This window comes from Pongo pygmaeus, chromosome 1, assembly GCF_028885625.2.
Source record: "Pongo pygmaeus isolate AG05252 chromosome 1, NHGRI_mPonPyg2-v2.0_pri, whole genome shotgun sequence".
NCBI lineage: Eukaryota > Metazoa > Chordata > Mammalia > Primates > Hominidae > Pongo > Pongo pygmaeus.
Window position 1 is genome coordinate 48,494,996 of NC_072373.2, and position 13,530 is coordinate 48,508,525.

Consider the following 13,530-nt stretch of genomic DNA (forward strand, 5'->3'; position numbering starts at 1 on the left):
AACCAGCCTGACTCATTTATGCCAACTGCCTGGCAGAGAGAGTTTTGACCCTTGGACTAGAGTTTATGGAGATATGAAAATACACTGTGGAAAGTTAGGTCAAGTAAGATTGTGAGAGGCCTTGAGTGGCTGGTTACAAAATTTGGACTTTTTATTGTCTAGGAGAACTGTGTAAGGTTTTTGATCACTGGGGCCAGTAGCTGTGTTTTAGGAAACCTGGGGCGGGGAGACTGGTGATGCTGCCATATCCAGGGGAAGGCCAGGGTGCTGGCAGAAGGAGGGGCATCATCAGCCCCTTCCCCCCACCGCGAGCTGTGCTGCCTGACTGCTCCCCTTTGCCCCTGCTCCCAGGGCAAGCGAGTGATAGGAGAGGATGGCGCCGAGGGCTATAGTGATCTGTTCCGGGAGAATGCCATGCTACAGAAGGAGAATGGGGCCCTGCGGCTGCGGGTGAAAGCCATGCAGGAGGCCATCGACGCCATCAACAACCGCGTCACCCAGCTCATGAGCCAGGAGGCCAACCTGCTGCTAGCCAAGGCCGGTGAGTTGGGCTGTGCCAGGCCAGGTCAGAGCACCAACGGGCTAGGACCCCCTCCCCCCACATCCACCCCAGAGTATCAGGTGGACTAAGTCAGCCAGTCAATTCACAGTTCAACTCATTTATGCATTTTTTTCACTTGATTTTAAAACATTTTTGTATGGCACAAGTAATACATGAACACATCCTTCTTGTTCAACATGCAAACAATACATCACTATATGAAGTGAAAGATTAAAATCGCCTCTCCCTGAACCCTCCACCCCAAGCCCTCTCTACTTCTCAGAAGGAACCTCTATGAGTAGCTTGGTGTGTATTTTCCCACACCTTTCTCAGTATTTGTTTCAAGTATGAATATGTATTCATGTACATTCTTAAATGTGTGTATGATATAGACTACTTTTTCTGTGTATGAGATTATATATATTGCTCTAAGACTTCCCTTTTTCATTTAGCATTATGTTTTATAAATCTTTCCGTATTAAACCTACTTGTGGTTCACGCCTGTGATCCCAGCACTTTGGGAGGCCACGGCAGGAGAATCACTTGAGCCCAGGCGTTTGAGACCAGCCTGGGCAACACAGGGACACCTAGTCTCTACAAAAAATACAAAAATTAGCCAGATGTGGTGGCACCTGCCTGTAGTTCATGTTACTTGGGAGGCTGAGATGGAAGGATTGCCTGAGCCCGGGAGGTTGAGGCTGCAGTCAGCTGTGACTCTAGCCTGGGCGACAGAGCAAGACCTTGGCTCTAACCAAAAAATAAAAATTTTAAAAAACTTACTTCTCTTAATCTTCTGCCATGGTGTCCTATATGTAACAATGATGAATAAATTTATTATAATAGCCTTCTAGTGATGGGCATTTAGGTTGTTTCCAGTTTCTTGCTATTGCCAACAGTGCTTGTATACCTCTGTGCAAAGTATTTTTTTCTATAGATTTCTTTTTGGAAAAGGCCCATATGAGCTACCCTATTAGAGGCACAGATATAAGAGCAGTAGTATCAGCGGTGAAGACCCTTCCTGCTATTTATCTTTTTTTTTTTTTTTTTTTTCTGAGACGGAGTTTCGCTCTTGTTGCCCAGGCTGGAGTGCAATGGTGTGATCTGGGCTCACCGCAACCTCCACCTCCCAGGTTCAAGCGATTCTCCTGCCTCAGCGTCCCGACTAGCTGGGATTAGAGGCATGCGCCACCACGCCCGGCTAATTTTGTATTTTTAGTAGAGACGGGGTTTCTCCATGTTGGTCAGGCTGGTCTCGAACTCCTGGCCTCAGGTGATCCACCCGCCTTGGCCTCCCAAAGTGCTGGGATTATAGGTCTGAGCCACCGCGCTGGCCTATTTATCTTCTTTATCGCACCCTTCTTCCCGCCTTCCCACGCCAGGCGATGGCAATGAGGCCATTGGTGCGCTGATCCAGAACTACATCCGGGAGATCGAGGAGCTACGGTGAGTGAGTGAGCCCCGGCAAGTGTACGCGGGCTGGGGGCCTCGGCCAGGTGACGCCAAGGGCGGTGGCAGCTCACTCGGCCCCGCCCACTCGCTCTTCCTGTGCAGGACTAAGCTCCTGGAGAGTGAAGCCATGAACGAGTCCCTGCGCCGCAGCCTCTCACGGGCCTCGGCTAGGAGCCCCTACGCCCTGGGTGCTTCTCCAGCCGCCCCGGCCTTCGGGGGCAGCCCGGCCAGCTCCATGGAGGATGCCTCGGAGGTGATCCGCAGGGCCAAGCAGGACCTGGAGCGGCTAAAGAAGAAGGAGGTCAGGCAGCGGAGGAAGAGGTGAGTGGAGTGTCGTCCCCGCCCCCGAGAGCCCTCAGACCGCCCCAGTGGACTCTGCCCGACCCCCACGAGGACTGCTGCCCACCAGTGTTTAGGAGGGAACCTCCACGCCCCCAGCCCCAGGGGCTGCCTCAGTATTGCTTGGGAATTCATAGCGCAGATTTGCTCAGCCTTTTGGGCAACCTCCCTCCCCCACGTTCTCCCATGCCATATGCTTTCCCCCAAGGAGAGGAAGGACTGAGCTGAGCCAAGGTCAGCTCTGGGTGGCCCTGGGGAAGAGCAGTGGGGTTCACTGCAGAGTGGGAGCCAGCGCTCTCCCCGCCCTCTGGTGAGAGCCTTCCTGTTCTGCCGCTGCTGCCGTCCTGCCCATGTGCTCAAGGCAGAGGCAGCCTTCCTAATCCAGCCTCCCTGTCCTCTCTGAGCAGCCCAGAGAAGGAAGCCTTCAAAAAGAGGGCAAAACTCCAACAGGAGAACAGCGAAGAGACAGATGAGAACGAGGCGGAGGAGGTGAGGAGCACTGCCCGCCCCACCTCACCACATGCCTGCCCTGTGTCACTGCTGGGGTTGGGGGGGGCCCCATCCACATCCTTATATGGAGTGAAGGAGGCAGTTGGGTCTGCATCCAGTTGATCCTTGTACTTCCTTATATCTCTGACTGGTTACCATGGTGATCTCCATCCCCTAGGGCCCCACCTCATCCCAAACAGATGATGCAGGTGGGGAGGCCCTCCTAGAGGGGTTCTGCGGTGGTGTTGGGGGAGGCGGCACTCTTCCAGGAGTAGGGGGTGGGCAGGGGGGCTCAGCTGTGGCCTGCCCCAATCCCCACCCTCCTGACACACCTGAGGCATTGTGTCGGGATGCACCTCTGCTTCTGGGCTCCCCTCTCTGAGGCCAGGCCCACCCCAATGGTGCCTGGTGCCCAGGAGGAGGAAGAGCGAGATGAGAGTGGCTGTGAGGAGGAGGAAGGGCGCGAGGATGAAGATGAGGACTCGGGCAGTGAAGAGAGCCTGGTGGACTCAGACTCAGACCCCGAGGAGAAGGGTGCGTGGGCCTGGGCTGTGGGCTGTGGGGGATGCAATGCCTGGCTGCCAGTGCCCAAGTGTGGAGTCAGGTCCTGCTCAAAGATAATGGTGTCCAGGCCCCAGCACTCCCAGACATGAAACCAATGACAACAGCAGTCGTGATGGGAATGACAGCAAACACTTCCTGGTCGTTCATTAGGTGCCCAGGCACTGTGCTTACCTTAACCCTTTGAGCAGCTGGGTTCTTTCAGTCTTCACTGCAACTGTATGCATAGGTGTGGTGAGCTTCCCTATATTACCACGGAGGAACAAGCTCACAGGGGTTTAGTGACCTTCCCCAGTGTGATCCATGCAGAGCAAACGTGAATGTAGGCCTGACTGGTGCCAAAGCCCTCTCCTCTAAATGGAGATGCCTGCCCCTTCAGCCCTGCCTGCTGCCAGCCCTGGCCCTAGCCCTGTAAGGTGCTCTCAGCTGTCTCACCCTCCTCCACTGAAGCTGGTCCCATGTCATCTGCAACAGGTGGATGCTGGCCTCAGGAATGGCTGGGAAGGACGTGTAGATCCCCCCTGCCAGCTCCTGAGCCCTACCTTGCCTTTCTGGAACTGCTCTTTAAATGTGTTGCTCCTTCTGGCCGCATTCTACCTGCATTGGGATTTATCATTTTGCCCAGTCTCTGGTCACTGATTGATCATGGCTGACCAAAGGAGGGTCCCAGCTCCCCAGGACTGGCACATCTGCTCCCCAATTTGCCCCTCGCCCTAACGCTGGGCTGAGCCTGACTGTGCCCCCGTAGAGGTGAACTTCCAGGCGGACCTGGCTGACCTGACTTGTGAGATCGAAATCAAGCAAAAGCTGATCGACGAGCTGGAGAACAGCCAGCGGCGGCTGCAGACGCTAAAGCACCAGTATGAGGAAAAGCTGATTCTGCTGCAGAACAAGATCCGAGACACACAGCTGGAGCGCGACCGCGTGCTGCAGAACCTCAGTGAGGCCACCGCCGTGCCCCCCCACCCCATCCGGACCCTCCCTTTCCCCAAGCCCCTCCTCTGTCAAAAGCAGCTGGTGTGTTGGGGTTATCCTGGCCTTCTAGGCAAGGGACTTCCCAACCTTTGACTGTGGCCCTTTGACCCGCAGTTAAAGGTTCTTAGGTCTAACCCTAGTTCCTATGAAAATTGATTTTTTTTTTTTTTTGCTATCATGTCACGTATTAGAATTCTTTATATACCTAGGCACGCGGACATGACACTCCCAGCCTTTCCTCCTGCACTCAGTTCTTGGGTCTTTTCCTTTGGACCTGTTTGTAAACGTTCTTACGTTCTATCTTCATTATGCTGCTCTTCAGCCCATTCATTCCATTTTTTATTCATTCATTGATTTACTTATTCAGCAAACACATGTTTGAATATGTCTTATAGAGCAGACATTGTTCTAGTGCTAGAGATATTGGAGTGGGCAAAATCCCTGCTCTCGTGCAGCGTACATTCTAGTGGGGAAAGACAAACATAAACAAAAGAGCAGAATCTATAGTGTGTCAAATGGTGATAAGTATAGCCAGGAAGGGGAACAAGAACTACTGAAGAGTGAGTTGGAGTTTTGTTTTGTTTTGTTTTGTTTTTTGAGACAGAATCTCTCTCTGTTGCCCAGGCTGGAGTGCAGTGGCGTGATCTCGGCTCACTGCAACCTCCACCTCCCGGTTCAATCGATTCTCCTGCCTCAGCCTCCCGAGTAGCTGGGACTACAGGTGCCTGCCACCATGCCCGGCTAATTTTTGTATTTTTAGTAGAGACAGGGTTTCACTTTATTGGCCAGGCTGATCTTGAACTCCTGACCTTGTGATCTGCCTTCCTTGGCCTCCCAAAGTGCTGGGATTACAGGCGTGAGCCACCGTGCCTGGCCGAATTGGAGTTTTTTAAAGGATGATCGTGAAGACTTCACTGAGCAAAGACTTGAAGGAGGTGATAGTGCTAGAGCAGCACCAACCAGGGGAAGAGCGTCCCAGACAGAGGGAACAGGAGATGCCAAGTCCATAAGGCTGCCGTGTGCCTGGCATTTTGGCAGAATGATAAGGGGACCAGGATGGCTACAGCACAGTGAGAGGGGACAGGTCGGAGAAGAAATGTCATTGTAAGGACATTGCCTTATACTCTGAGGGAGACGGGATGTTTGGAGTTTCAAGAGAGCTACGTGATACCAAATTTAAAAGCATTTTTAAAAGACTACTCTGGCTGCTGCATGGGGGAGTAAAAGTGGAAGCTGGAGACCACTTAGGAAACTGTTCTAAAGATCCCAGGAAAGGTGGCTTAGGAGGTGGTGAGAAGTCAGATTCTGGATATATTTTTCAGGTTGAGCCAGAAGGCTTTGTTGATTGCTTGCTGGGAGGTGGATGTGAGGGAGAGGGGAGCCAAGGATGCCTCAGGGTGTGAGCTTCTGGAAGGAGCGTGATGCTGTGTACTGAGATGGGAGAGGGGTAGAAATGAGGAGTTGGGTTTTGTACCTGTTAAGTTGGAGATGTCTATTGGTAGTTCTGGTAGGAGAGGCCAAGAATGGAGAATCAGCTTATTCCTTCTGCCCTGGCCCACACCATTCTGTCTTCTCTTGTAAACTCTTCCCCTTCCCACGGGCCCCAGCTCTTTCCTCCAACACTGGATCATGGGTCAGAACCCAGCCAGCATGAGTGAGCTACAGGACCCTCATGGGAAGTTGGGGACCAGGGGTTCACGGATCTCAAGATGAAAACACCCCTGCCCATTTCATAGGATGTCAGAGCAGGAAGGGGCCTTGGGCATCAACGAGTCTGACCCCCTCATTCAAATGATGCAACAGGCTCAGAGAGGGGTGTGACTTGCCCAAGGTCATACAATGAGACTGGAACAGAGGGTTCCTGCATTCCCCCTTGATGACCCTGTATTTAGTGGGAGCCCTTAGGGACCCAGCACCGATAGCTGCCTCTCGTTGCTCTCAGGCACCATGGAGTGCTACACTGAGGAGAAGGCCAACAAGATCAAGGCAGACTATGAGAAGAGGCTGCGGGAGATGAACCGGGACCTGCAGAAGCTGCAGGCCGCCCAGAAGGAGCATGCCCGGCTGCTCAAGAACCAGTCGCGCTACGAGAGGGAGCTGAAGAAGCTACAGGCCGAAGTGGCTGAGATGAAGAAGGCCAAGGTAGGGGCCGAGGGTGTGAGGAGTGGGGCCTGGAGTGCATGTGACATCTTCACCATGGTAAAAATGATCGTTGTCGTCAAGTGTGGATTCTCTTCTCGACACACAGCATTACCTAGTTTGACCCTGTCTTGGCCCTTGACACGGTCCTCTTAGCTGAGTGCATCATCCAAGGTGAAACAACCTGCCCAGTAGTCGGGCCAGTGTGCAGGGATGCTGGGGTGCACAGGGGTCATGTTCAGGGCAGGTGAGGATTTCCGGGGACCCCACTCGGTGCTGCCTCCTGTCAGGGAGGCTGCAGCACACTTGCTTCAGGTCTGCACAAAGCGCACACGAGGCCTGTCATTTGGTGCAACCTGGCCCTGAGTGATAATAGTAACAGTTACCATTGTTTGAACATTTACTATGGCCAGGCTCCAGGTTAGTCATCTCACACGCATGATCACATTCAGTCCTTAGAAGAACCTCATGAAAGAAGTCTATTATTATTCTTTTATGTATGAGAAAGTGAGGCTCAGAGAAGTTAATTCCAGCTTCCAAGAGGCGGCACTGGGATTTGAACTCAGTTCTCTGGCTCCCAAGCCACTGTGTGTTCCGGGTGGCACAATGCCTCCCTTTTCTACTTTGCCACCACTCAGAGTTCTCTAGTCTCTGGGGCCTGGGGCCTGCCCCTGTGCTTCTGACTTCAGGGCTCAAGTCTTGTGTTTCCAGTGTCTGGTGTGTTCTGGCTCCCACCTGGGGCTCAGCAGATCCATGCTTCCTCTCAGTCCTCCCTCCCTTGGACCTTCCAAGTCCTACATTCCTGCCTGCTCTGACCCTCAGCCCTCAGTGGAGCCCAGATCCCCACAGCCCTGGGCTAGGCCCTGGGCACTAGTGGCAGCCCCAGCAAACTGTGAAGGGCTGGCCTTGGGGACAGAGACGTAGGAAAGGGGAGCTCCCCAGTGCTTGGGGCTGATGGGGCATCTAGGAGCCATTGGTAGCTACACGCTCATGGCCGACTCAGTGTGCAGAGGAGAGAGGCAATGCAGTGGTAGCTGATGTAGATTCTGAGAAGAGGTGGTGGACCCATAGCTGTTATTGAGGCCCAGCCACCTCACCTGGGCAGGCTCTGTGCCCAAGCCTGGGCTGCAGGTCCGGAGGCTTCGTCAACCTGACCATAGTGGAGAAGTCCCTGCCTTGCTGTGCTCAGACCTGCTTGGCCTGGGCTGGCCCCAAGGAGCCCTGTTTGCACCATCTCCTTCAGTGCATTCACCCTGTGGGGTGTTGAGACTCAAGTGTGGACTCAAGTACCCAGATCACCCAAGGGCCCCTGCACCCACTGATGGTTTAGAGGGAGGGACTGGTGGGCCTTCATTATCTCTGGGGTGGAGCAGCACTCCCAACAGGGGCCTGCACATGCTGCCGCAGCTTCTGGGGTGCGCTTATGTGCGTCCCCACTCTGTCTCCCTGGGAGTTCCCAGCTGATGCCTCTGCAGGGTACCCCATCCTGTCCTGGCCAGCTCACATCTCAGCTGCGGAGGCCCTGGAGAGCCTCATGAGGGAAGATCCTTGTATGGGTCTGAAGCCTGGCAAATAATATAACGCCAAGATACATCTGACAGAAGGCTCACGTGTAGACCTGTGTTTCAGTCTCTGGATTGCTGAGCTCCTTCAGCCACGTGCCCGGCTCTGTCCACATTGACTGTGCTCTTATGAACCCAGAGCTAGAAGCAGAGAGGAACACTCTTGGGTTATCCCAGGAGGAGCCCAGGTTTTCTGTTGGAGGGACAGAGGGTGCAGCAGCCGAGGATTCAAACCAGACACTGTGAGAGCCAGTGCCCCAGAATCCTCCCATGGCTGTTCAGCTACAGGGCCCCAGCGATTCACAGAATGGAACCGGGGTGGGGCCTGCAGCCACAGGGTCTCCCAGGGAGAGGCCACAATGCCTTCTACCTTAAACCTGCAGAGTGATGCTGGTCTCGGGTACCATGGCATGTTTCCGCTTGTCATGTGCCTGGAATGTGCTCACCTGTTGTGAGACCTTTGCCTCTGTGGTAGCCACCATGGAGCTTGGCCACACAGGCAAAGTCGGGTGGATGAGTCTTTGACCAGGAAGACATAGCACCTCCCCAGGAAGCCTTAAACCCCTGACCGCGGAAGACACCTGACACCTTGGGTTTGCACACAGCTCCTGGGATGCTGGAGTTTTCAGGTCCACTTTTAGCCAGAGGTCTGACTTGTTCTTCCAGTACTTTGGGAGAACACTCATTCTGTACCCCAAAGCTCCAGCAGCAAGCAATCCCTCCTCTTCTCTGCAGATTCACCCCAACAGAGCCTGCCTGCCCTCCCACCCTCCCAGAAAGAAGCCGACCCTGCTGGCCATTAGCCCACTCCCTCATGCCATTTCCTTTTTCTTTCTCTCTTTTTTTTTGTTTTTTGTTTTAAAGACAGAGTCTTGCTCTGTTGCCCTGGCTGGAGTGCAGTGGCACTAACACAGCTCATTGCAGCCTCAACCTCCTGGGCTTAAGTAATCCTCTTACCTCAGCCTCCTGAGTAGGTGGGACTATGGGCACACACCACCACACCGGGCTAGTTTTTGTATTATTTTTGTTGGAGACAGAGTCTCACTATATTGCCCAGACTGATCTTGAACTCCTAGAATCGAGCATTCCTTCCACCTTAGCCTCCAAAGTGCCAGTGCTGGGATTACAGGTGTGAGCCACTGTGCTCGGCCTGTTTCTTGACTGTTTTGAGGGCAGGGCAGATTGATGACATTCCTGGTGATGTCTGAGGCTTCAGCGGCAGAGGAAGGATCAACTGTCATGTGTTCCTTATGCCCCTGTCACTTGGAAGGTGTCCAAAGCCCTGTGTACATTACACTTCTATGTTCTGGGCACCAGGAATAGGGAGGAAGATGCCGCAGGGCCCCAGGTCAGTGACTTCCCAGCACATTGGGTCACCTCCGGCCACACTAATGGTGCTTTCTGTGCCTTTGGCTACATTTCCAACAACTCTGGGGTCCAGGTTCTCTGTGCTTGGTCCTTAGCTTTGCTGACCTACCATGGAGCCATCTCTGGGGCTGCAGGAAGAGCTGACTGGGAGGCGATGATTTGTTTTCAGAATATGGTCATCCATTACTAGTTTTATGACTTTAAGTCCTTTTGTCTCTCTGAGGCTCATTTCCTTGTTTATAAAACAGGAACGATAATGCCTCTCTCATGATTGTCATGAGGAGGGTGCCTGGCATACAGCCGGATCTCAGTAAATAATGGTGGTTTTTATTGCTGTCACTGTGAGCCTGGCCATGAGGGCCCTGACCTTCACCTCAGCCCTGTCTGCAGCTCAGCCTTCAGCAGGGGAGAGGATTACCTGCCTTCAGCAACCCAGACTGTTTCTGGAATGGCCAGACACAGGACAGTGGCTGTGGGTGAGGGCCACTAGGGGCTGTGGCATTCCAAGCAGCGAGGGCCACAGTCGGGCCCTGCAGAGTGGGGCATCTGCGCTGTTGGGCTGGCTGTGAGGCCACTCCTTTTGGCAGCTTGCCCAGGTGGCTTCAGCTCCTATGGAGGAGTGGGAGGTAGAACCCCTCCCTTCAGACCTCCAGGCCCTGAGCCAGTGTTGCCTGGCTAGCCACTATCCCTGCCCCATGCCCTCAGATCTGGCCCCTCCCTAGAGAGTGTGGGCCACCTGCCTCCCAGCCCTGTCTCACCATCATCTCTGCCCATCCCAGGTGGCCCTGATGAAGCAGATGCGTGAGGAGCAGCAGCGGCGGCGGCTAGTGGAGACCAAGAGGAACCGGGAGATCGCGCAGCTCAAGAAGGAGCAGCGGCGACAGGAGGTAAGGGGTGGCCCTTGAGCATCCCAGGATCCTTTGGCCCTAGCACTCCCAGCCTCCTGGTGCACCTGGCTGCCCCTTCTGACCAAGCAGGCCTCAATCTCCACTGTCCTAAGTGGTAATGGTCATGCTTGGAGAACAGTACAGCCTGTCAGAGCAAGATGAGACCCTGTGGCTTCTGGTCCAGCCCCCACATGTTAAGAGGAGGGACTTGAGCCCTGGAGAGGGGAAGGAACTTGCCCAAGGTGACCAGCAAGCTGGAAATGTGCAGCTTCAGGCCCTCCAGAGAAGCCCCAGTAGGGCTGAGCCCTCCGCTCCAGGATTCCTCCTCACTGGAGGGAAGAAGAGGCTAAGGAAATTGCCCTTGTGGAGAAAGCAGTCTTCACTGCAACCTCTGGGGAGGGGAGCTCAACTCTGGGTCCCACTTTATCAAGAGTTTGGCTGCATGAGAATCACCCTAAAGCCCAGGCTTTCAACTACAGGGCTAGCCAGCCTGTGCACAGACAGAGAGGGCTAAGGTGCCTGAGTGTGGAGCCCAACCCTCTTCTGTCTCCCACAGTTTCAGATCCGAGCTCTGGAGTCCCAGAAGCGGCAGCAGGAGATGGTCCTGAGGAGGAAGACCCAGGAGGTGAGCTCACTCGAGGGGCTGGCGAGGCCCTGGCCCTGCTGCACATGTGTGCGTGCATGTGTGCATGCGTGCGTGCATTGCTTGCCTTCTCTTTTGGGCCTCCAACTTCCTGGCGGTGGAATAAAGGCGGTATTTCCCAGTTCTGCCAGAGCCGGCAGGGAGGGGAAGCGAGCCCTGCCTGTGGCCCTGGCTCTCCCTCCTTCCATTCAGCAAGCATAGTTGGTGTCCAAGTTGTGTCCAACCTATTAGAAGGGCCTTTCTCAACAAGAGCTCAGGCTGCAGGGCAGACTGCAGGCCCATTCCCAAATGTCTAAGCTGTGCATTAAAAAAAAGAAGGTGGCAGCCTCTTTTGTGTGCGTGTCACATCAAACAGAGACCCCTTGGCCCTTTTGCAGCCCAAGCCCAGGCCAGCACAGAGCAGCCTCTGTGTTCCTGCTGCCCGGCACCCCAACCTGGGCCCTTCTGTGTGGCTCCAGGCCACCCTGCTCACCGGCTCCCTCTTTTCTCCCTGCTGCCCCAGGTTTCCGCACTGAGGCGCCTGGCCAAGCCCATGTCTGAGCGGGTGGCAGGGCGTGCAGGACTAAAGCCACCCATGCTGGACTCTGGGGCTGAGGTGTCGGCCAGCACTACCTCATCTGAGGCTGAATCAGGGGCCCGCTCTGTCTCCAGCATCGTGCGCCAGTGGAACCGCAAAATCAACCACTTCTTGGGGGACCATCCTGCGCCCACTGTCAATGGCACCCGTCCTGCCCGGTAAGGTGGACTGGCAGTCCCCTGGCCTGTGCAGGCAGAGGGGGTGGGAATATGGGGCAGGGCCAGGGTGAGGAAGAGGGAAGCTCTGGGGAGTGCTCCGGGTCCCCATGGCTGTCAACTCCAGATGGGGGCTCAGTGGAGCTGCAGAGGTTAGAAGGAGTCCCATCCAATCCCCTTTGCCTATGTCTCCCAGAAAGAAGTTCCAGAAGAAGGGGGCCAGCCAGAGCTTCAGTAAGGCGGCAAGGCTCAAGTGGCAGTCCCTGGAGCGACGGATCATCGACATTGTCATGCAGAGAATGACCATTGTCAACCTGGAGGCTGACATGGAGCGGCTCATCAAGGTGAGCCCTGCCTCCCCCTTCTCCCATCCCACCCCTCTGCCTGTCCTCTGTCACCTCCAACTTCACTGGCTCTTCAGACCTTTCCCCACCCCACCTCCCTCTGTTCCTTTTGCCTTCTCTGGAATCCAGAGGTGCTGGGGGGACCTCACAGGCCAGCCTGTGGTGGAAGCTATGGGCAGGGCTGGGCAGCTACATGAGGCCTCTCCTTCATCACAATCATCACCCTCCCCTCTGACCCCAGAAAAGGGAGGAGCTGTTCCTCCTGCAGGAGGCACTGCGGAGGAAGCGGGAGCGGCTGCAGGCTGAGAGCCCCGAGGAAGAGAAGGGGCTGCAGGAGCTGGCCGAGGAGATCGAGGTGCTGGCAGCCAACATTGACTACATCAATGACAGCATCACCGACTGCCAGGCCACCATCGTGCAGCTGGAGGAGACCAAGGTATCCGCAGGGCTGGGCCTGCTGGGGCGGAGGCGGGAGAGATGGGTGGCAGGGGCAGCCCCAGGTGACAGGTTTCTCTGCCTCCCGGTCCTAGGAGGAGCTGGACTCCACAGATACATCTGTGGTCATCAGCTCCTGCTCCCTGGCTGAAGCCCGCCTCCTGCTAGACAACTTCCTCAAGGCATCCATTGACAAGGTAAGCTGGGAGCGTACCTGGGCAGCGGGCTCTACGGGCACAGATGCCTCTGTGATATACCCTAGTGTGAAGCCCAGGGGCCTGGCTTCTCCTCACCTGCATCACTCACAGGCTAGGACAAGCCGCCTAACCTCTGAACCTCCCATGCCACAGCTGTAAAGCTGAGGGGATGACCATACCAAGCTTGTAGCTTGTTGCGTGGCTTTAACGAGATGCTGTGTGTAAGGGGCGTGGCCTGGCACCTGGTACACAGCAGGGCCTCTGTTAAAGTTGACTCTGGGTGTCTGGCCCAAGCCTATCCAAAGCAGTGCTAGGCTTGAGTCTGTTGGAGATGGAGGGAGAAGTGTGTGTATGTGGGGGTAGGGGAAAAACAAACAGACCACATTCCACCCAGGAGGGTTTACACCAGAACATCAGGTGTCCCTTGACATTTCTTGGGCTCCTCTCCTCTCTCCTTGACAGAGAGCTAACCAGAGGATGTGCCTCCTTCCCTCCTGGGGCCTGTGGTCTCTGGGGACAGAGCCTACATGGTGTGCACCTGTGTAACTCTGGAAGGAGGCGGGAGACTCTCACTTGACCCCTCCCCCAGGCCCCACTGAGCTCCTCTCAGCTCTGCTTTGTGTCTGGGGACTTCATGAGTTTGCTGGGGCTGCCATAACCAAGTAGCAGTCTGGGAGCCTCAAACAAGAGAGGGCGGGAAGTCCAAAATCAAGGTGTTGGCAGGGCTGGTTTCTTCTAGGGCCTCTCTCCTTGGCTGTAGATGAATATGAGTTTTGGGGGGACATAACCTAGCCCATAATAGGGTATGTCCTAAGGTGACCTTCACTTAATGTGTGTATGTGGGAGCTAAGGGGGCTGGCGGTACTCTC

The 13,530-nt window shown here is 55.0% G+C and overlaps 1 protein-coding gene across 6 annotated transcripts in view; it reads left to right on the plus strand.

The window, feature by feature from the left end:
* KIF21B (kinesin family member 21B) overlaps nt 1-13,530 on the plus strand; it is a 54,723-nt gene that overhangs the window by 20,622 nt on the left and 20,571 nt on the right. For all 6 annotated transcript variants that reach the window (XM_054462791.1, XM_054462806.1, XM_054462798.1 and 3 more), the window contains exons 9-21: nt 352-541; nt 1,921-1,984; nt 2,093-2,311; nt 2,737-2,818; nt 3,235-3,352; nt 4,128-4,319; nt 6,297-6,496; nt 10,203-10,310; nt 10,867-10,935; nt 11,456-11,688; nt 11,882-12,029; nt 12,271-12,465; nt 12,560-12,661. In XM_054462791.1, the coding sequence (XP_054318766.1) occupies nt 352-541; nt 1,921-1,984; nt 2,093-2,311; nt 2,737-2,818; nt 3,235-3,352; nt 4,128-4,319; nt 6,297-6,496; nt 10,203-10,310; nt 10,867-10,935; nt 11,456-11,688; nt 11,882-12,029; nt 12,271-12,465; nt 12,560-12,661 (1,920 nt within the window). The remainder of the gene's footprint in view (nt 1-351; nt 542-1,920; nt 1,985-2,092; nt 2,312-2,736; nt 2,819-3,234; nt 3,353-4,127; nt 4,320-6,296; nt 6,497-10,202; nt 10,311-10,866; nt 10,936-11,455; nt 11,689-11,881; nt 12,030-12,270; nt 12,466-12,559; nt 12,662-13,530) is intronic.